Raw genomic sequence first — 25,049 nt, 5'->3', positions numbered from 1 at the left:
ACCACTTCAGCCACCACAGCCGGTGTCTCCACTGATGTCACAACGTCTAAAACATCTTCATCAACATCCACTAATTTAGAGTCATCAACCATACCATCCACTGAAGTCACTACAAGTCTGACTCAATCAGATTCTGCAACAACCACCATTGAAACTACAACTTCCCAAGATACTAACTCTTCAGCCACCACAGCCGGTGTCTCCACAGATGTCACAACTTCTGATACATCTTCAGCAACATCAAATACCGTAGAAACAACCATAGCCTCCACTGAAATCACTACAAGTCTGACTCAATCAGAATCTGCAACAACCATCTTTGAAACTGCAACTTCCCAAGATACTACCACTTCAGCCACCACAGCCGGTGTCTCTACAGATGTCACAACTTCTGAAACATCTTCAGCAACATCAAATACCGTAGAATCAACCATAGCCTCCACTGAAATCACTACAAGTCTGACTCAATCAGAGTCTGCAACATCCACCATTGAAACTGCAACTACCCAAGATACTACCACTTTAACCACCACAGCCGGTGTCTCTACAGATGTCACAACTTCTGATACATCTTCAGCAACATCAAATACCATAGAATCATCAACCATACCATCCACTGAAATCACTACAAGTCTGACTCAGTCAGAATCTGCAACAACCACCATTGAAACTGCAACTTCCCAAGATACTACAACATCAGCCACCACAGCCAGTGTCTCCACTGATGTCACAACTTCTGATACATCTTCAGCAATATCAAATACCGTAGAAACAACCATAGCCTCCACTGAAATCACTACAAGTCTGACTCAGTCAGAATCTGCAACAACCACCATTGAAACTGCAACTTCCCAAGATACTACAACATCAGCCACCACAGCCAGTGTCTCCACTGATGTCACAACTTCTGATACATCTTCAGCAATATCAAATACCGTAGAAACAACCATAGCCTCCACTGAAATCATTACAAGTCTAACTCAATCAGAATCTGCAACAACCACCTTTGAAACTGCAACTTCCCAAGATACTACCACTTCAGCCACCACAGCCGGTGTCTCCACTGATGTCACAATTTCTGATACATCTTCAGCAACATCAAATAACATAGAATCATCAACCATACCATCCACTGAAATCACTACAAGTCTGACTCAATCAGAATCTGCAACAACCACCATTGAAACTGCAACTACCCAAGATACTACCACTTTAACCACCACAGCCGGTGTCTCCACTGATGTCACAACTTCTGATACATCTTCAGCAACATCAAATACCATAGAAACAACCATAGCCTCCACTGAAATCACTACAAGTCTGACTCAATCAGAGTCTGCAACAACCACCACTGAAACTGCAACTTCCCAAGATACTACCACTTCAGCCACCACAGCCGGTGTCTCCACTGATGTCACAACTTCTGATACATCTTCAGCAACATCAAATACCATAGAATCATCAACCATACCATCCACTGAAATCACTACAAGTCTGACTCAATCAGAATCTGCAACAACCACCATTGAAACTGCAACTTCCCAAGATACTACAACATCAGCCACCACAGCCGATGTCTCCACTGATGTCACAACTTCTGATACATCTTCAGCAACATCAAATACCGTAGAAACAACCATAGCCTCCACTGAAATCACTACAAGTCTGACTCAATCAGAATCTGCACCAACCACCATTGAAACTGCAACTTCCCAAGATACTACCACTTCAGCCACCACAGCTGGTGTCTCCACTGATGTCACAACTTCTGATATATCTTCAGCAACATCAAATACCGTAGAAACAACCATAGCCTCCACTGAAATCACTACAAGTCTGACTCAATCAGAATCTGCAACAGCCACCATTGAAAGTGCAACTTCCCAAGATACTACAACTTTAGCCACCACAGCCGGTCTCTCTACAGATGTCACAACTTCTGATACATCTTCAGCAACATCAAATACCGTAGAAACAACCATAGCCTCCACTGAAATCACTACAAGTCTGACTCAATCAGAATCTGCAACAACCACCATTGAAACTGCAACTTCCCAAGATACTACAACTTCAGCCACCACAGCCGGTGTCTCCACTGATGTCACAACTTCTGATACATCTTCAGCAACATCAAATACCGTAGAAACAACCATAGCCTCCACTGAAATCACTACAAGTCTGACTCAATCAGAATCTGCAACAACCGCAATTGAAACAACAACTTCCCAAGATACTACCACATCAGCCACCACAGCCAGTGTCTCCTCTGATGTCACATCTTCTGATACATCTTCAGCAACATCAAATAGCGTAGAAACAACCATAGCCTCCACTGAAATCACTACAAGTGTGACTCAATCAGAATCTGCAACAACCGCAATTGAAACTACAACTTCCCAAGATACTACCACATCAGCCACCACAGCCGGTGTCTCCACTGATGTCACAACTTCTGATACATCTTCAGCAACATCAAATACCGTAGAAACAACCATAGCCTCCACTGAAATCACTACAAGTCTGACTCAATCAGAATCTGCAACAACCGCAATTGAAACAACAACTTCCCAAGATACTACCACATCAGCCACCACAGCCAGTGTCTCCTCTGATGTCACATCTTCTGATACATCTTCAGCAACATCAAATAGCATAGAAACAACCATAGCCTCCACTGAAATCACTACAAGTGTGACTCAATCAGAATCTGCAACAACCGCAATTGAAACTGCAACTTCCCAAGATACTACCACATCAGCCACCACAGCCGGTGTCTCCACTGATGTCACAACTTCTGATACATCTTCAGCAACATCAAATACCATAGAAACAACCATAGCCTCCACTGAAATCACTACAAGTCTGTCTCAATCAGAATCTGCAACAACCACCATGGAAACTGCAACTTCCCAAGATACTACAACTTCAGCCACCACAGTCGGTGTCTCCACTGATGTCACAACTTCTGATACATCTTCAGCAACATCAAATACCATAGAATCATCAACCATACCATCCACTGAAATCACTACAAGTCTGACTCAATCAGAATCTGCAACAACCACCATGGAAACTGCAACTTCCCAAGATACTACAACTTCAGCCACCACAGCCGGTGTCTCCACTGATGTCACAACGTCTGATACATCTTCAGCAACATCAAATACCATAGAAACAACCATAGCCTCCACTGAAATCACTACAAGTCTGTCTCAATCAGAATCTGCAACAACCACCATGGAAACTGCAACTTCCCAAGATACTACAACTTCAGCCACCACAGCCGGTGTCTCCACTGATGTCACAACGTCTGATACATCTTCAGCAACATCAAATACCATAGAAACAACCATAGCCTCCACTGAAATCACTACAAGTCTGTCTCAATCAGAATCTGCAACAACCACCATGGAAACTGCAACTTCCCAAGATACTACCACTTCAGCCACCACAGCCGGTGTCTCCACTGATGTCACAACTTCTGATACATCTTCAGCAACATCAAATACCATAGAAACAACCATAGCCTCCACTGAAATCACTACAAGTCTGACTCAATCAGAATCTGCAACAACCACCATTGAAACTGCAACTTCCCAAGATACTACAACTTCAGCCACCACAGCCGGCGTCTCCACTGATGTCACAACGTCTGATACATCTTCAGCAACATCAAATACCGTAGAAACAACCATAGCCTCCACTGAAATCACTACAAGTCTGACTCAATCAGAATCTGGAACAACCACGATTGAAACTGCAACTTCCCAAGGTACTACCACTTCAGCCACCACAGCCGGTGTCTCCACTGATGTCACAACTTTAGAAACATCTTCAGCAACATCAAATACCATAGAATCATCAACCATACCATCCACTGAAATCACAACAAGTCTGACTCAATCAGAATCTGCAACAACCGCAATTGAAACAACAACTTCCCAAGATACTACCACATCAGCCACCACAGCCGGTGTCTCCTCTGATGTCACATCTTCTGATACATCTTCAGCAACATCAAATAGCGTAGAAACAACCATAGCCTCCACTGAAATCACTACAAGTCTGACTCAATCAGAATCTGCAACAACCGCAATTGAAACTGCAACTTCCCAAGATACTACCACATCAGCCACCACAGCCGGTGTCTCCACTGATGTCACAACTTCTGATACATCTTCAGCAACATCAAATACCATAGAAACAACCATAGCCTCCACTGAAATCACTACAAGTCTGTCTCAATCAGAATCTGCAACAACCACCATGGAAACTGCAACTTCCCAAGATACTACAACTTCAGCCACCACAGCCGGTGTCTCCACTGATGTCACAACTTCTGATACATCTTCAGCAACATCAAATACCATAGAAACAACCATAGCCTCCACTGAAATCACTACAAGTCTGTCTCAATCAGAATCTGCAACAACCACCATGGAAACTGCAACTTCCCAAGATACTACAACTTCAGCCACCACAGCCGGTGTCTCCACTGATGTCACAAATTCTGATACATCTTCAGCAACATCAAATACCATAGAAACAACCATAGCCTCCACTGAAATCACTACAAGTCTGTCTCAATCAGAATCTGCAACAACCACCATGGAAACTGCAACTTCCCAAGATACTACCACTTCAGCCACCACAGCCAGTGTCTCCACTGATGTCACAACTTCTGATACATCTTCAGCAACATCAAATACCATAGAAACAACCATAGCCTCCACTGAAATCACTACAAGTCTGACTCAATCAGAATCTGCAACAACCACCATTGAAACTGCAACTTCCCAAGATACTACAACTTCAGCCACCACAGCCGGTGTCTCCACTGATGTCACAACGTCTGATACATCTTCAGCAACATCAAATACCGTAGAAACAACCATAGCCTCAACTGAAATCACTACAAGTCTGACTCAATCAGAATCTGGAACAACCACGATTGAAACTGCAACTTCCCAAGGTACTACCACTTCAGCCACCACAGCCGGTGTCTCCACTGATGTCACAACTTTAGAAACATCTTCAGCAACATCAAATACCATAGAATCACCAACCATACCATCCACTGAAATCACTACAAGTCTGACTCAATCAGAATCTGCAACAACCACCATTAAAACTGCAAGTTCCCAAGATACTACCACTTCAGCCACCACAGCTGGTGTCTCCACTGATGTCACAACTTCTGAAACATCTTCAACAACATCAAATACCGTAGAAACAACCATAGCCACCACTGAAATCACTACAAGTCTGACTCAATCAGAATCTGGAACAACCACGATGGAAACTGCAACTTCCCAAGATACTACCACTTCAGCCACCACAGCCGGTGTCTCTACAGATGTCACAACTTCTGAAACATCTTCAACAACATCAAATACCGTAGAAACAACCATAGCCTCCACTGAAATCACTACAAGTCTGACTCAATCAGAATCTGCAACAACCAACATTGAAACTGCAAGTTCCCAAGATACTACCACTTCAGCCACCACAGCTGGTGTCTCCACTGATGTCACAACTTCTGAAACATCTTCAACAACATCAAATACCGTAGAAACAACCATAACCACCACTGAAATCACTACAAGTCTGACTCAATCAGAATCTGGAACAACCACCATTGAAACTGCAACTTCCCAAGATACTACCACTTCAGCCACCACAGCCGGTGTCTCCACTGATGTCACAACCTTTGAAACATCTTCAGCAACATCAAATACCATAGAATCATCAACCATACCATCCACTGAAATCAATACAAGTCTGACTCAATCAGAATCTGCAACAACCACCATTGAAACTGCAACTTCCCAAGATACTACCACTTCAGCCACCACAGCTGGTGTCTCCACTGATGTCACAACGTCTGAAACATCTTCAGCAACATCAAATACCGTAGAATCATCAACCATACCATCCACTGAAATCACTACAAGTCTGACTCAATCAGAATCTGCAACAACCACCATTGAAACTGCAACTTCCCAAGATACTACCACATCAGCCACCACAGCTGGTGTCTCCACTGATGTCACAACGTCTGAAACATCTTCAGCAACATCAAATACCATAGAATCATCAACCATACCATCCACTGAAATCACTACAAGTCTGACTCAATCAGAATCTGCAACAACCACCATTGAAACTGCAACTTCCCAAGATACTACCACTTCAGCCATCACAGCTGTTGTCTCCACTGATGTCACAACGTCTGAAACATCTTCAGCAACATCAAATACCGTAGAATCATCAACCATACCATCCACTGAAATCACTACAAGTCTGACTCAATCAGAATCTGCAACAACCACGATTGAAACTGCAACTTCTCAAGATACTACATCTTCAGCCACCACAGCCGGTGTCTCCACTGATGTCACAACTTCTGATACATCTTCAGCAACATCAAATACCATAGAATCATCAACCATACCATCCACTGAAATCACTACAAGTCTGACTCAATCAGAATCTGCAACAACCACCATTGAAACTGCAACTTCCCAAGATACCACTACTTTAGCCACCACAGCCGGTGTCTCTACAGATGTCACAACTTCTGAAACATCTTCAACAACATCAAATACCGTAGAAACAACCATAGCCTCCACTGAAATCACTACAAGTCTGACTCAATCAGAATCTGCAACAACCACCATTGAAACTGCAATTTCCCAAGATACTACTACTTTAGCCACCACAGCCGGTGTCTCTACAGATGTCACAACTTCTGAAACATCTTCAACAACATCAAATACCGTAGAAACAACCATAGCCTCCACTGAAATCACTACAAGCCTGACTCATTCAGAATCTGCAACAACCACCATTGAAACTGCAACTTCCCAAGATACTACCACAACAGCCACCACAGCTGGTGTCTCCACTGATGTCACAACGTCTGAAACATCTTCAGCAACATCAAATACCGTAGAATCATCAACCATACCATCCACTGAAATCAATACAAGTCTGACTCAATCAGAATCTGCAACAACCACCATTGAAACTGCAACTTCCCAAGATACTACCACTTCAGCCACCACAGCTGGTGTCTCCACTGATGTCACAAAGTCTGAAACATCTTCAGCAACATCAAATACCGTAGAATCATCAACCATACCATCCACTGAAATCACTACAAGTCTGACTCAATCAGAATCTGCACCAACCACCATTGAAACTGCAACTTCCCAAGATACGACCACATCAGCCACCACAGCTGGTGTCTCCACTGATGTCACAACGTCTGAAACATCTTCAGCAACATCAAATACCATAGAATCATCAACCATACCATCCACTGAAATCACTACAAGTCTGACTCAATCAGAATCTGCAACAACCACCATTGAAACTGCAACTTCCCAAGATACTACCACTTCAGCCACCACAGCTGGTGTCTCCACTGATGTCACAACGTCTGAAACATCTTCAGCAACATCAAATACCGTAGAATCATCAACCATACCATCCACTGAAATCACTACAAGTCTGACTCAATCAGAATCTGCAACAACCACGATTGAAACTGCAACTTCTCAAGATACTACATCTTCAGCCACCACAGCTGGTGTCTCCACTGGTGTCACAACTTCTGATACATCTTCAGCAACATCAAATACCATAGAAACAACCATAGCCTCCACTGAAATCACTACAAGTGTGACTCAATCAGAATCTGCAACAACCACCATTGAAACTGAAACTTCCCAAGATACTACCACATCAGCCACCACAGCTGGTGTCTCCACTGATGTCACAACTTTTGAAACATCTTCAGCAACATCAAATACCATAGAATCATCAACCATACCATCCACTGAAATCACTACAAGTCTGACTCAATCAGAATCTGCAACAACCACCATTGAAACTGCAACTTCCCAAGATACCACTACTTTAGCCACCACAGCCGGTGTCTCTACAGATGTCACAACTTCTGATACATCTTCAGCAACATCAAATACCGTAGAAACAACCATAGCCTCCACTGAAATCACTACAAGCCTGACTCAATCAGAATCTGGAACAACCACGATTGAAACTGCAACTTCCCAAGATACTACCACTTCAGCCACCACAGCCGGTGTCTCCACTGATGTCACAACTTTAGAAACATCTTCAGCAACATCAAATACCAAAGAATCATCAACCATACCATCCACTGAAATCACTACAAGTCTGACTCAATCAGAATCTGCAACAACCACCATTGAAACTGCAACTTCCCAAGATACCACTACTTTAGCCACCACAGCCGGTGTCTCTACAGATGTCACAACTTCTGAAACATCTTCAACAACATCAAATACTGTAGAAACAACCATAGCCTCCACTGAAATCACTACAAGTCTGACTCAATCAGAATCTGCAACAACCACCATTGAAACTGCAACTTCCCAAGATACTACCACAACAGCCACCACAGCAGGTGTCTCCACTGATGTCACAACGTCTGAAACATCTTCAGCAACATCAAATACCGTAGAATCATCAACCATACCATCCACTGAAATCAATACAAGTCTGACTCAATCAGAATCTGCAACAACCACCATTGAAACTGCAACTTCCCAAGATACTACCACTTCAGCCACCACAGCTGGTGTCTCCACTGATGTCACAAAGTCTGAAACATCTTCAGCAACATCAAATACCGTAGAATCATCAACCATACCATCCACTGAAATCACTACAAGTCTGACTCAATCAGAATCTGCACCAACCACCATTGAAACTGCAACTTCCCAAGATACGACCACATCAGCCACCACAGCTGGTGTCTCCACTGATGTCACAACGTCTGAAACATCTTCAGCAACATCAAATACCATAGAATCATCAACCATACCATCCACTGAAATCACTACAAGTCTGACTCAATCAGAATCTGCAACAACCACCATTGAAACTGCAACTTCCCAAGATACTACCACTTCAGCCACCACAGCTGGTGTCTCCACTGATGTCACAACGTCTGAAACATCTTCAGCAACATCAAATACCGTAGAATCATCAACCATACCATCCACTGAAATCACTACAAGTCTGACTCAATCAGAATCTGCAACAACCACGATTGAAACTGCAACTTCTCAAGATACTACATCTTCAGCCACCACAGCTGGTGTCTCCACTGGTGTCACAACTTCGGATACATCTTCAGCAACATCAAATACCATAGAAACAACCATAGCCTCCACTGAAATCACTACAAGTGTGACTCAATCAGAATCTGCAACAACCACCATTGAAACTGAAACTTCCCAAGATACTACCACATCAGCCACCACAGCTGGTGTCTCCACTGATGTCACAACTTTTGAAACATCTTCAGCAACATCAAATACCATAGAATCATCAACCATACCATCCACTGAAATCACTACAAGTCTGACTCAATCAGAATCTGCAACAACCACCATTGAAACTGCAACTTCCCAAGATACCACTACTTTAGCCACCACAGTCGGTGTCTCTACAGATGTCACAACTTCTGAAACATCTTCAACAACATCAAATACCGTAGAAACAACCATAGCCTCCACTGAAATCACTACAAGCCTGACTCAATCAGAATCTGCAACAACCACCATTGAAACTGCAACTTCCCAAGATACCACTACTTTAGCCACCACAGTCGGTGTCTCTACAGATGTCACAACTTCTGAAACATCTTCAACAACATCAAATACCGTAGAAACAACCATAGCCTCCACTGAAATCACTACAAGCCTGACTCAATCAGAATCTGCAACAACCACCATTGAAACTGCAACTTCCCAAGATACTACCACAACATCCACCACAGCTGGTGTCTCCACTGATGTCACAACGTCTGAAACATCTTCAGCAACATCAAATACCGTAGAATCATCAACCATACCATCCACTGAAATCACTACAAGTCTGACTCAATCAGAATCTGCAACAACCACCATTGAAACTGCAACTTCCCAAGATACTACCACATCAGCCACCACAGCTGGTGTCTCCACTGATGTCACAACGTCTGATACATCTTCAGCAACATCAAATACCGTAGAATCATCAACCCTACCATCCACTGAAATCACTACAAGTCTGACTCAATCAGAATCTGCAACAACCACCATTGAAACTGAAACTTCCCAAGATACTACCACAACAGCCACCACAGCTGGTGTCTCCACTGATGTCACAACTTTTGAAACATCTTCAGCAACATCAAATACCATAGAATCATCAACCATACCATCCACTGAAATCACTACAAGTCTGACTCAATCAGAATCTGCAACAACCACCATTGAAACTGCAACTTCCCAAGATACCACTACTTTAGCCACCACAGCCGGTGTCTCTACAGATGTCACAACTTCTGATACATCTTCAGCAACATCAAATACCGTAGAAACAACCATAGCCTCCACTGAAATCACTACAAGCCTGACTCAATCAGAATCTGGAACAACCACGATTGAAACTGCAACTTCCCAAGATACTACCACTTCAGCCACCACAGCCGGTGTCTCCACTGATGTCACAACTTTAGAAACATCTTCAGCAACATCAAATACCAAAGAATCATCAACCATACCATCCACTGAAATCACTACAAGTCTGACTCAATCAGAATCTGCAACAACCACCATTGAAACTGCAACTTCCCAAGATACCACTACTTTAGCCACCACAGCCGGTGTCTCTACAGATGTCACAACTTCTGAAACATCTTCAACAACATCAAATACTGTAGAAACAACCATAGCCTCCACTGAAATCACTACAAGTCTGACTCAATCAGAATCTGCAACAACCACCATTGAAACTGCAACTTCCCAAGATACTACCACAACAGCCACCACAGCAGGTGTCTCCACTGATGTCACAACGTCTGAAACATCTTCAGCAACATCAAATACCGTAGAATCATCAACCATACCATCCACTGAAATCACTACAAGTCTGACTCAATCAGAATCTGCAACAACCACCATTGAAACTGCAACTTCCCAAGATACTACCACTTCAGCCACCACAGCTGGTGTCTCCACTGATGTCACAACGTCTGAAACATCTTCAGCAACATCAAATACCGTAGAAACAACCATAGCCTCCACTGAAATCACTACAAGTCTGACTCAATCAGAATCTGGAACAACCACGATTGAAACTGCAACTTCCCAAGATACTACCACTTCAGCCACCACAGCCGGTGTCTCCACTGATGTCACAACTTTAGAAACATCTTCAGCAACATCAAATACCAAAGAATCATCAACCATACCATCCACTGAAATCACTACAAGTCTGACTCAATCAGAATCTGCAACAACCACCATTGAAACTGCAACTTCCCAAGATACCACTACTTTAGCCACCACAGCCGGTGTCTCTACAGATGTCACAACTTCTGAAACATCTTCAACAACATCAAATACCGTAGAAACAACCATAGCCTCCACTGAAATCACTACAAGTCTGACTCAATCAGAATCTGCAACCACCACCATTGAAACTGCAACTTCCCAAGATACTACCACTTCAGCCACCACAGCTGGTGTCTCCACTGATGTCACAACGTCTGAAACATCTTCAGCAACATCAAATACCGTAGAATCATCAACCATACCATCCACTGAAATCACTACAAGTCTGACTCAATCAGAATCTGCAACAACCACCATTGAAACTGCAACTTCCCAAGATACTACCACATCAGCCACCACAGCTGGTGTCTCCACTGATGTCACAACTTCTGATACATCTTCAGCAACATCAAATACCGTAGAATCATCAACCATACCATCCACTGAAATCACTACAAGTCTGACTCAATCAGAATCTGCAACAACCACCATTGAAACTGCAACTTCCCAAGATACTACCACTTCAGCCACCACAGCCGGTGTCTCCACTGATGTCACAACTTCTGATACATCTTCAGCAACATCAAATACCGTAGAAACAACCATAGCCTCCACTGAAATCACTACAAGTCTGACTCAATCAGAATCTGCAACAACCACCATTGAAACTGCAACTTCCCAAGATACTACCACTTCAGCCACCACAGCCGGTGTCTCCACTGATGTCACAACTTCTGATACATCTTCAGCAACATCAAATACCGTAGAAACCACCATAGCCTCCACTGAAATCACTACAAGTCTGACTCAATCAGAATCTGCAACCACCACCATTGAAACTGCAACTTCCCAAGATACTACCACTTCAGCCACCACAGCTGGTGTCTCCACTGATGTCACAACGTCTGAAACATCTTCAGCAACATCAAATACCGTAGAAACAACCATAGCCTCCACTGAAATCACTACAAGTCTGACTCAATCAGAATCTGCAACAACCACCATTGAAACTGCAACTTCCCAAGATACTACCACTTCAGCCACCAGAGCTGGTGTCTCCACTGATGTCACAACGTCTGAAACATCTTCAGCAACATCAAATACCGTAGAAACAACCATAGCCTCCACTGAAATCACTACAAGTCTGACTCAATCAGAATCTGCAACAACCACCATTGAAACTGCAACTTCCCAAGATACTACAACTTCAGCCACCACAGCTGGTGTCTCCACTGATGTCACAACTTCTGAAACATCTTCAACAGAGGCTTCTACAGCAAGTACCATATTAGATACAGCCACTACTACCACCACTTCTACTGAACCAGCAAATATCACATCTGTCAGCTCCACAACTACAAGCACTGTTTCAAGTCCGACATCTACAGAGACAGCCGCCACAACACCATCTTCGAGTTTGACAACACCAGCCACAGCAAATAATGTCAGTACTAGTGTCACTACAGCTGGGAACATTTCCACAGAACCTTCTACAGCAGGTACCACATTAGATAGCACCACTGCTACTCAACAAGCAACTGGCACATCTGTCAGCGCCTCAACTACAAGCACTGTTTCAAGTCCAACATCTACAGAAACATCCGCCTCAACATCGTCTTCGAGTTTGACAACACCAGCAACAGCAAATATTCTCAGTACTAGTGTCAGCACAGCTGGGAACATTTCGACAGAACCTTCTACAGTAGGTACCACATTAGATACCACCACCGCTACTGAACAAGCAACTGGCACATCTGTCAGCTCCACAACTACAAGCACTGTTTCAAGTCCACCATCTACAGAAACATCCGCCTCAACATCTTCTTCGAGTTTGACAACACCAGCAACAGCAAATATTCTCAGTACTAGTGTCAGCACAGCTGGGAACATTTCGACAGAACCTTCTACAGCAGGTACCACATTAGATACCACCACTGCTACTGAACAAGCAACTGGAACATCTGTCAGCTCCTCAACTACAAGCACTGTTTCAAGTCCGACATCTACAGAAACATCCACCACAACATCATCTTCGAGCCTGACAACACCAGCAACAGCAAATAATGTCAGTACTACTGTCAGCACAGCTGGAAATATTACCACATTAGATACAACACCCTCTTTAAGCTCAACTGCATCTCCAACAACAAGTAATACCAGTGTTATCCCAAGCACAGCTGGCATCAATTCAACCGAGGCTTCTACAGCAAGTACCACATTAGATACAGCCACTACTACCACCACTGCTACTGAACCAGCAACTGGCACATCTGTCATCTCCACAACTACAAACACTGTTTCAAGTCCAGCATCTACAGAGACAACCACCACAACATTGTCTTTGAGTCTGACAACATCAGCAACAGCAAATAATGTCAGTACTACTGTCAGCACAGCTGGGAACACTTCCACAGAACCTTCCACAGCAAGTTTCACATTGGATACTAGCTCTACTACCACCACTGCTACTGAACAAGCAACTGGCACATCTGTCAGCTCCACAACTAGAAGCACTGTTTCAAGTCCAGCATCTACAGAGACAACCACCACAACATCGTCTTTGAGCCTGACAACACCAAATATTGTCAGTACTACTGTCAGCACAGCTGGAAATATTACCACATTAGATACAACATCTTCTTTAAACTCGACTGCATCTCCAACAACAAGTAATACCAGTGTTATCCCAAGCACAGCTGGGATCAATTCAACCGAGGCTTCTACAGCAAGTACCACATTAGATACAGCCACTACTACCACCACTGCTACTGGACCAGCAACTGGCATATCTGGCTCCACAACAAGCACTGCTTCAAGTCCATCATCTACAGAAACAACCGTCACAACACCTTCTTCGAGCCTGACAACACCAGCAACAGCAAATAATGTCAGTTCTAGTGTAACCACAGCTGGGAACATTTCTACTGAGCCATCTACTACAGCTAGCTCATTGAATACGACCAAAACGACTTCTGTTACCACCAACATTTCTGTACCAACAATTGACACATCTGTCAGTTCCACAACGGCAAATGTCACTTCAATTCCTGCCACACCTACTGCTACAACATCAATAACAACATTGCTAGTAACATCAGCAACAACCACAATACAACCACCAACAAACACCACACTAACACCAACAACAGCGACAACATCAACAACAGCATTAAATGCATCAACAGCACCAACACCAGGACCAACCACAAAGCTAACAACAGCATTAAATACATCAACAGCACCAACCACAACATCAACAACAGCATTAAACACATCAACAGAGCCAAACACAACATTAACAACTGCGCCACCCACAGCATCAACAACAGCATTAAACGCATCAACAGCACCAACCACAACATCAACAACAGCATTAAACGCATCAACAGAGCCAAACACAACATCAACAACAGCGCCACCCACAACATCAACAACAGCATTAAATGCATCAACAGCACCAACCACAACATCAACAACAGCATTAAACGCATCAACAGCACCACCCACAACATCAACAACAGCATTAAACACATCAACAGAGCCAAACACAACATTAACAACAGCGCCACCCACAGCATCAACAACAGCATTAAACGCATCAACAGCACCACCCACAACATCAACAACAGCATTAAACGCATCAACAGCACCAACCACAACATCAACAACAGCATTAAACACATCAACAGAGCCAAACACAACATCAACAACAGCATTAAACACATCAACAGAGCCAAACACAACATTAACAACTGCGCCACCCACAGCATCAACAACAGCATTAAACACATCAACAGAGCCAAACACAACATTAACAACAGCACCACCCACAACATCAACAACAGCATTAAACACATCAACAGAGCCAAACACAACATTAACAACTGCGCCACCCACAGCATCAACAACAGCATTAAACGCATCAACAGCGCCAACCACAACATCAACAACAGCATTAAACGCATCAACAGCACCAACCACAACATCAACAACAGCATTAAACACATCAACAGAGCCAAACACAACATCAACAACAGCATTAAACACATCAACAGAGCCAAACACAACATTAACAATTGCGCCACCCACAGCATCAACAACAGCATTAAACACATCAACAGAGCCAAACACAACATTAACAACTGTGCCACCCACAGCATCAACAACAGCATTAAACACATCAACAGAGCCAAACACAACATTAACAACTGCGCCACCCACAACATCAACAACAGCATTAAACACATCAACAGAGCCAAACACAACATTAACAACTGCGCCACCCACAGCATCAACAACAGCATTAAACGCATCAACAGCGCCAACCACAACATCAACAACAGCATTAAACGCATCAACAGCGCCAACCACAACATCAACAACAGCATTAAACACATCAACAGAGCCAAACACAACATCAACAACAGCGCCACCCACAACATCAACAACAGCATTAAACGCATCAACAGCACCACCCACAACATCAACAACAGTATTAAACGCATCAACAGCACCACCCACAACATCAGCAACAGCATTAAACGCATCAACAGCACCAACCACAACATCAACAACAGCATTAAACACATCAACAGAGCCAAACACAACATCAACAACAGCGCCACCCACAACATCAACAACAGCATTAAATGCATCAACAGCACCACCCACAACATCAACAACAGCATTAAACGCATCAACAGCGCCACCCACAACATCAACAACAGCATTAAACGCATCAAGTGTGCCAACCATATCAACAACAGCGCCAACGACAATATCAACAACAGCATTAAACGCATCAACAGAACCAACCATAACATCAACAACACCAACCACAAAGCTAACAACAACAGCAGTAAACGCATCAACAGCGCCACCCACAACATCAACAACCGCATTCAATGCATCAACAGCGCCAACAACAGCACCAACCTCAAAGCCAACAACATCAGCAGTAAACGCATCAACAGCGCCACCCACTACATCAACAACAGCATTGAATGCATCAACAGCGCCAACAACAGCACCAACCACAAAGCCAACAACATCAGCAGTAAATGCATCAACAGCGCTAACAACAGCACCAACCACAAAGCCAACAACATCAGCAGTAAACACATCAACAGCGCCACCCACAACATCAACAACCGCATTGAATGCATCAACAGCGCCAACAACAGCACCAACTACAAAGCCAACAACATCAGCAGTAAACGCATCAACAGCGCCACCCACAACATCAACAACCGCATTGAATGCATCAACAGCGCCAACAACAGCACCAACTACAAAGCCAACAACATCAGCAGTAAACGCATCAACAGCGCCACCCACAACATCAACAACCGCATTGAATGCATCAACAGCGCCAACAACAGCACCAACCACAAAGCCAACAACATCAGCAGTAAACGCATCAACAGCGCCACCCACAACATCAACAACTGCATTGAATGCATCAACAGCGCCAACAACAGCACCAAACACAAAGCCAACAACATCAGCAGTAAACGCATCAACAGCGCCACCCACAACATCAACAACCGCATTGAATGCATCAACAGCGCCAACAACAGCACCAACTACAAAGCCAACAACATCAGCAGTAAACGCATCAACAGCGCCACCCACAGCATCAACAACAGCAGTAAACGCATCAACAGCGCCACCCACAACATCAACAACAGCATTAAATGCATCAACAGCGCCAACAACAGCACCAACCACAAAGCCAACAACATCAGCAGTAAACGCATCAACAGCGCCACCCACAGCATCAACAACAGCAGTAAACGCATCAACAGCGCCACCCACAACATCAACAACAGCATTAAATGCATCAACAGAGCCAACAACAGCACCAACCACAAAGCCAACAACATCAGCAGTAAACGCATCAACAGCGCCACCCACAACATCAACAACAGCATTAAATGCATCAACAGAGCCAACAACCGCACCAACCACAAAGCCAACAACATCAGCAGTAAACGCATCAACAGCGCCACCCACAACATCAACAACAGCATTAAATGCATCAACAGTGCCAACAACAGCACCAACCACAATGCCAATAACATCAGCATTAAACACATCAACAGAGCCACCCACAACATCAACAACAGCATTAAATGCATCAACAGTGCCAACAACAGCACCAACCACAAAGCTAACAACATCAGCAGTAAACGCATCAACAGCGCCAACCACAACATCAACAACAGCGCCACCCACAACATCAACAACAGCATTAAATGCATCAACAGTGCCAACAACAGCAACAACCACAAAGCTAACAACATCAGCAGTAAACGCATCAACAGAGTCACCCACAACATCAACAACAGCATTAAATGCATCAACAGTGCCAACAACAGCAACAACCACAAAGCTAACAACATCAGCAGTAAACGCATCAACAGAGTCACCCACAACATCAACAACAGCATTAAATGCATCAACAGCGCCAACAACAGCACCAACCACAAAGCTAACAACATCAGCAGTAAACGCATCAACAGCACCAACCACAACATCAACAACAGCGCCACCCACAACATCAACAACAGCATTAAATGCATCAACAGTGCCAACAACAGCAACAACCACAAAGCTAACAACATCAGCAGTAAACGCATCAACAGAGTCACCCACAACATCAACAACAGCATTAAATGCATCAACAGTGCCAACAACAGCAACAACCACAAAGCTAACAACATCAGCAGTAAACGCATCAACAGAGTCACCCACAACATCAACAACAGCATTAAATGCATCAACAGCGCCAACAACAGCACCAACCACAAAGCTAACAACATCAGCAGTAAACGCATCAACAGCACCAACCACAACATCAACAACAGCACCACCCACAGCATCAACAACAGCAGCAAACGCATCAACAGCGCCAACCACAACATCAACAACAGCATTAAATGGATCAACAGCGCCAACACCAGCACCAACCACAAAGCCAATAACATCATCAGTAAACGCATCAACAGTGCCAACCACAACATCAACAACAGCATTAAATGCATCAACAGCGCCAACACCAGCACCAACCACAAAGCCAACAACATCAGCAGTAAACGCATCAACAGCACCAACCACAGCATCAACAACAGCAGTAAACGCATCAACAGCGCCAACCACAGCATCAACAACAGCATTAAATGCATCAACAGCGCCAACAACACCAACCACAAAGCCAATAACATCAGCAGTAAACACATCAACAGCGCCACCCACAACATCAACAACAGCACCACTCACAACATCAACAACCGCATTGAATGCATCAACAGCGCCAACAACAGCAGCAACCACAAAGCCAACAACATCAGCAGTAAACGCATCAACAGCGCCAGCTACAACATCAACAACAGCATTAAATGCATCAACAGTGCCAACACCAGCACCAACCACAAAGCCAACAACATCAGCAGTAAACGCATCAACAGCACTAACCACAACATCAACAACAGCACCACCCACAGCATCAACAACAGCAATAAACGCATCAACAGTGCCAACAACAGCATCAACTACAAAGCCAACAACATCAGCAGTAAACGCATCAACAGAGCCAACCACAACAGCATTAAATGCATCAACAGTGCCAACAACAGCACCAACCACAAAGCCAACAACATCAGCAGTAAACGCATCAACAGCACCAACCACAACATCAACAACACTACCACCCACAGCATCAACAACAGCAGTAAACGCATCAACAGCGCCAACCACAGCATCAACAACAGCATTAAATGCATCAACAGCGCCAACAACACCAACCACAAAGCCAATAACATCAGCAGTAAACGCATCAACAGAGTCACCCACAACATCAACAACAGCAGTAAACACATCAACAGCGCCAACACCAGCACCAACCACAAAGCCAACAACATCAGCAGTAAACGCATCAACAGCACCACCCACAGCATCAACAACAGCAGCAAACGCATCAACAGCGCCAACCACAACATCAACAACAGCATTAAATGCATCAATAGCGCCAACAGCACCAACCACAAAGCCAATAACATCATCAGTAAACGCATCAACAGCGCCAACCACAACATCAACAACAGCATTAAATGCATCAACAGCGCCAACACCAGCACCAACCACAAAGCCAACAACATCAGCAGTAAACGCATCAACAGCACTAACCACAGCATCAACAACAGCAATAAACGCATCAACAGTGCCAACAACAGCATCAACTACAAAGCCAACAACATCAGTAGTAAACACATCAACAAAGTCAACCACAACATCAACAACAGCACCACCCACAGCATCAACAACAGCATTAAACACATCAACCACAACATCAACAACAACGCCAACCACAAAGCCAACAACAACAACGACGAGTGCAACAACAACTTCAGTTTGTGGTAAGTTAATAGCACTGTCCTTTTCTTTGTCCCATAATTACATAAATTTGGAAATAGTAAAAGTAGATTTCAGCAGTAGAGATGTAAAGTTAAAAAAATGTTTTTTTAAGATGACCTATACAATGGCCTATTAAGAGGACCTATAACTATGACATTGACTCTTCATCTACTAACACTAAAATTAAATAATTTATCAAATTTTTATAATATATCTTTAAAGCTGTCAGATTTGTAACTCTGATACAGGATTCCACATCACCTGCATACGCAGAGTTAAAATGTTCAACTACTTGTGGCCACCACTAGAGGGAGCTCACTGCATGCCCTTTTGTTATGGAGTTCCATATGTAAACAGTATGAGCTCTTTGGCTCCCTCTAGTGGTGACTGCAGACTTAGTTTTTTTCACTCTATGGCTATGCAGTGAATTTGGGGCTTTGTATCATGAAACCTGAACTCTGATCACTATAATGATATATTATGAAATGAATCAGGAGAGAATGTGGGACTTAATAGAAGCAAAATGTTGCTCATTGCTGAAAATTCAATGTAATACGCCTGTTGTGGACTAATGGCTTCAATTCTTTTTGCAGATGTCGCCTCTGTATCTGTAGAACTACTCAATACTACAAGTGATTTCATTACCTTTAAGCTTATCAAACAAAAGGCACCAAACAATGCTGTCTACAGAGTGGTGGTGTCCACCAGCGGCAAAGTCATAAAACAGGTCGATATGTCCAACACAACGCTGAACGTCACCGATCTTTTGCCTTCAACTCAGTATCAAATCTCTGTGCAGCAGACGTTTTGCCCTCAGAACCCAAATTATACCATGGCCGTTTGGACAAGTAAGTGTCTTTTAAAATTCACTCTTTTCCTTTAAAAACTAAACTTATATAAACTAAAAAATGGATTTAAATATTTAGCAAAAGATTAAGTTAATGTTATTTTAATAGCTCAATTTTTACTGTTCATAGATTAAAACACTTAGGAAGGGTTACAAGAATATTTTCTTTACATATCTAAAGCTACCACTAGGGGGAGCTAAAGAGCTAACTGCATACAGAATATCCATTGAACTCCATTATAAATCAGTGAGCTCAGAAGCTCCCTCTAGTGGTAGCCTTAGGTGTCTGCAAATTATATCATGGCCGTTTGGACAAGTAAGTGTCTTTTACAATTCACACTTTTCCTTTAAAAACTAAACTTATATAAACTAAAAAATGGATTTCAATATTTAGCAAAAGATTAACTTAATGTTATTTTAATAGCTTAATTTTTACTGTACATAGATTAAAACACATAGGAAGAGTTGCAAGAACATTTTTTTTTACATATCTGCAGCTACCACTAGGGGGAGCTAAAGAGCTAACTGCATACAGATTATCCATTGAACTCCATTATAAATCAGTGAGCTCAGAAGCTCCCTCTAGTGGTGGCCTTAGGTGTCTGCAAATTATATCATGGCCATTTGGACAAGCAAGTGTCTTTTACAATTCACTCTTTTCCTTTAAAAACTAAACTTGTATACATTATTGTCATGTATGTTTTCCAATGGATTTCAAGATTTAGCAAAACATTAAGTTATTGTTATTTTATAGCAGAAGTAGCTCTGTTTTTCCACTACAGGAAGAGTTACAAGAACACTTTCTTTAACCCCTTCAGCCCCGGGGCACTTTCCGTTTTTGCGTTTTTGTTTTTTGCTCCCCTTCTTCCGAGAGCCGTAACCTTTTTATTTTTCCGTCAATCTTGCCATATGAGGGCTTGTTTTTTGTGGGACAAGTTGTACTTTTAAACGAAACCATAAGTTTTACCATATGGTGTACTGGAAAACAGCAAAAAAATTCCAAGTGTGGAAAAACTGCAAAAAAAGTGTGATGGCACAATAGTTTTTGGGATGTTTTATTCACGGTGTTCACTATATGGTAAAACTGATGTGTGGGTATGATGCCTGAGGTCGGTGCGAGTTTGTAGACACCAAACATGTATAGGTTTACTTGTATCTAAGGGGTTAAAAAAAATTCACAAGCTTGTCCAATAAAAGTGGCGCACGTTTTGCGCCATTTTCCGAAACAAGTAGCGTTCTCATTTTTTGGGATCTATGGCTCAGTGATGGCTTATTTTTTGTGTCTCGAGCTGTAGTTTCTAATGGTACCATTTCTGCACAGATGCTACGTTTTGATCGCCTGTTATTGCATTTTGCGTAAAACTTGCGGCGACCAAAAAACATAATTTTGGCGTTTGGAATTTTTTTGCCACTACGCCGTTTACCAATCAGATTAATTGATTTTATATTTTGATAGATCGGGTTTTTCTGAACGCGGCGATACCAAATATGTGTATATTTATTTATTTTTTAACCCTTTAATTTTCAATGGGGGGAAAGGGGGGTGATTTGAACTTTTAGGTTTTTTGTTTTTTTTATTTTTTCAAACTTTTTTTACTTCTTTTTTTTTATTTTACTAGTCCCCCTAGGGAGCTATAGCGATCAGCAATCCGATTGCTCTTATCTATCTGCTGATCACAGCTATACAGCTGTAAACGGCAGATTCAGTCACTTTCTGTTTCACATGACCCTGTGCTACGATGGCAACCACCGAAAGTCACGTGATCACGCACGTGACTTCCGGTGGGGGCGGCGGTAAGTAAAAAACATGGCGACGCGCATATAGATCTTGCTGCCAGACTTTGGCAGCGAGATTTAAGGGGTTAAATGTTGCGAGTGGAAGCGATTCCACTCGCAACCAGCAGGCACACATGTCAGCTGTTGAAAACAGCTGATATGTGTGCCGAACGCCGCCGACTGCCCGCGGCAGGGGGCGGGGCTTAACGGGACACGCTCCATGACGGATATATCCGTCCAGGGTCGTGAAGGGGTTAAATATCTGCAGCCAACACTAGGGGGAGCTAAAGAGCTAACTGCATACAGATTGTCCATTGAACTTCATTATAAATCAGTATGCAGTGAGCTCACAAGCTCCCTCTAGTGGTGGCCGGAGGTGTCTGCAGATTTTTCCAAATATTTTTCTCACTGTTCTTCAGTGATGGAAGTATCTACCTTTTATTTAATCCCCATCACAAGGAATGCCCTAGATAGACATTATATTTCCGGATGTCTTGTGGATATAGTGAAACGATACCTAAGAGGACGTTACCTGTGAATCATCGTCTTCTGTGTAAATGTAAAAATGCAAGTACAAAAATCAACATAAAACAAAGAGCTGAAGCAATGGTGCAATGTTCTGCTAGGAGGAAGTGACTGTTCTTCCAGGAGCGGGAAACCTAACGTGACCGGTCCGGTGAAGTGATTCATGCTGCTAAGAAGCTGATTGATAAGCATCACCCATTTTCCACCATTTGACATCGCCCCCTCCATACACCGCGCACTTGCCTGTTTGGTTTTCCCACTGCAGTATATGACCTATGGCAGCTCTGTCTGTCGCAAGCACTTGGCCCCAGCACGGAAAGTGCAGCAGGGCGCGAAGTGCGGACGGTTTACAGGGAAATATGTACATTTTTATGTGTTTTGTTTTAAAACATCAGGTGTAATGTATATATCATGTGGTATTATAATGACCCGTAGATTATAACCGTGACTTCACGCTTTACCGTGTCTAATGTACCTGTTATCGCTTGTTTTACCCCATCAGCTGCCAGAATATTTACTGCACAAGTCAAGGTGATAAATCAGGAATACAAATCGGACTATGGCGACAGAGAAAGCCAAGCGTTCAAGGACTTTGAGTCAAACTTCATTAATGAGGTGAGAAAAGGCAGATGGTGGTGGCATCAGATCTCTCTATCGAACTGTGCCACTCCCGGTAGACCTCTGATGTCGCGGTGATGGGTCCGAGTGACGACGTGGCCATACCGGACGCGTGCGACAGACTTTTGTAATGGGGGGGGTAAAAATAATATTAAAAAGGGGGAGAGAAACATAAAATAAATAAATAAACAAATAAATAGTTCATGACGCCAGGCCGGGCACTGCTAGAGGTCCCCAGTGGTTAGATGGTGACGCACAGTGCCAGAGGATTGTCCCCTCGCCCCCTCAACTAGGGCTGGTTCCTGGAGGATGTGAGGTAAAGATGGCGCAGCAGAGAATAATTCAGCCAGAGACAGGACAGGGAGCTTTTACCTTTACAGGAGCTCTGCACAACCTTCCAGAACATTTCTCACAGCCTTCACAATGATGGTGGTCTGACCTGCCCTAATGAGTGTTTGGCTTCTCTGCTGTGTGGTGGCCGTGTATTCTTCTTGCTACTATTTCCCTACCTGGGAATAGGTGTCTTAAAGTCCTGGTATTTTCAAGACAAGAAGAATCTAGACTTTCAACTCTAGAACACGCAACCATCGAAATCTACCATAGAAAACAAGTAACCTAGCAGGCCTGCGAGGCCCCAGGTTTGTGTTCTAGGGTTAATCCCTTCAAGCGAGCAGGCGACTTGAATCCTGTAGGAAAACTCACTTTTTCTTCTAGAAGTTCCCAGACTCAAACGTGTCACTGTGCTCAAAGGCAACTCACTGCTCCTTAAAAAAAAGCTAATAGCAGTCTCTCAGTTTGCCACTGACCTTGAAAGTCCAGGTGGCCTAGGGACTGATACCTGCCAATGTGTAGCTGCCCCTCCAGAGGTTTTAGCAGTTACCTCAGTACAGGACCTCTCCATATTACCTCTTCTCTTCACCTCACACCCACCTCAACTGCCCCTGTCTGAATTTACCTCACACCTAAGCTCCTCCCCTTTCTCCTTCTAGGGCGCACACACAAGCTTTATCAGTCCAAGTAAGGGAGTGTGGGCAAATGAACAGCAGAAAAAAAACAAATCATGTTAATACAATACATGTTATACAGATTGAAATACACATACAGCCATTATTTGGGGTGACTCAGGAACAGGGCGCCACACACTACACATACATACCCGCCTGCCTCCTCTTCAGCCTTAGGGGTACTTTGCACTTTGCGACTTTGCTACTGCGATATCGTCGGGGTCAAATCGAAAATGACGCACATCCAGCGCCGGTAACGACGTCACAACGTGTAAAGGCTAGAAGCACCGATAAACGATCGCAAAAGCGTCAAAAATCGGTGATCTGTGCAGTGTCGGTCATTTCCATAAATTTCGCTGCAGCGACTGTACGATGTTGTTCCTTGTTCCTTGTTCCTGCGGCAGCACACATCGCTGTGTATGAAGCTGCAGGAGCGAGGAACATCTCCTTACCTGCGTCCCGCCTGCAATGAGGAAGGAAGGAGGTGGG

At 43.5% G+C, this 25,049-nt stretch overlaps 1 protein-coding gene across 1 annotated transcript in view; it reads left to right on the top strand.

The window, feature by feature from the left end:
• LOC142285744 (uncharacterized) overlaps positions 1 to 25,049 on the top strand; it is a 64,746-nt gene that overhangs the window by 7,956 nt on the left and 31,741 nt on the right. Inside the window, exons 3-10 of the mRNA XM_075333296.1 lie at positions 51 to 4,828; positions 5,171 to 8,110; positions 8,282 to 13,469; positions 13,560 to 13,928; positions 14,010 to 14,543; positions 19,605 to 19,792; positions 20,384 to 20,638; positions 23,441 to 23,553. Of these exons, the coding sequence (XP_075189411.1) occupies positions 51 to 4,828; positions 5,171 to 8,110; positions 8,282 to 13,469; positions 13,560 to 13,928; positions 14,010 to 14,543; positions 19,605 to 19,792; positions 20,384 to 20,638; positions 23,441 to 23,553 (14,365 nt within the window). The remainder of the gene's footprint in view (positions 1 to 50; positions 4,829 to 5,170; positions 8,111 to 8,281; positions 13,470 to 13,559; positions 13,929 to 14,009; positions 14,544 to 19,604; positions 19,793 to 20,383; positions 20,639 to 23,440; positions 23,554 to 25,049) is intronic.

The sequence above is a fragment of the Anomaloglossus baeobatrachus genome, chromosome 2 (assembly GCF_048569485.1).
Source record: "Anomaloglossus baeobatrachus isolate aAnoBae1 chromosome 2, aAnoBae1.hap1, whole genome shotgun sequence".
NCBI lineage: Eukaryota > Metazoa > Chordata > Amphibia > Anura > Aromobatidae > Anomaloglossus > Anomaloglossus baeobatrachus.
The sequence above is the reverse complement of the archived record's forward strand: the minus strand, read 5'-3'. Positions and strand labels throughout refer to the sequence as shown.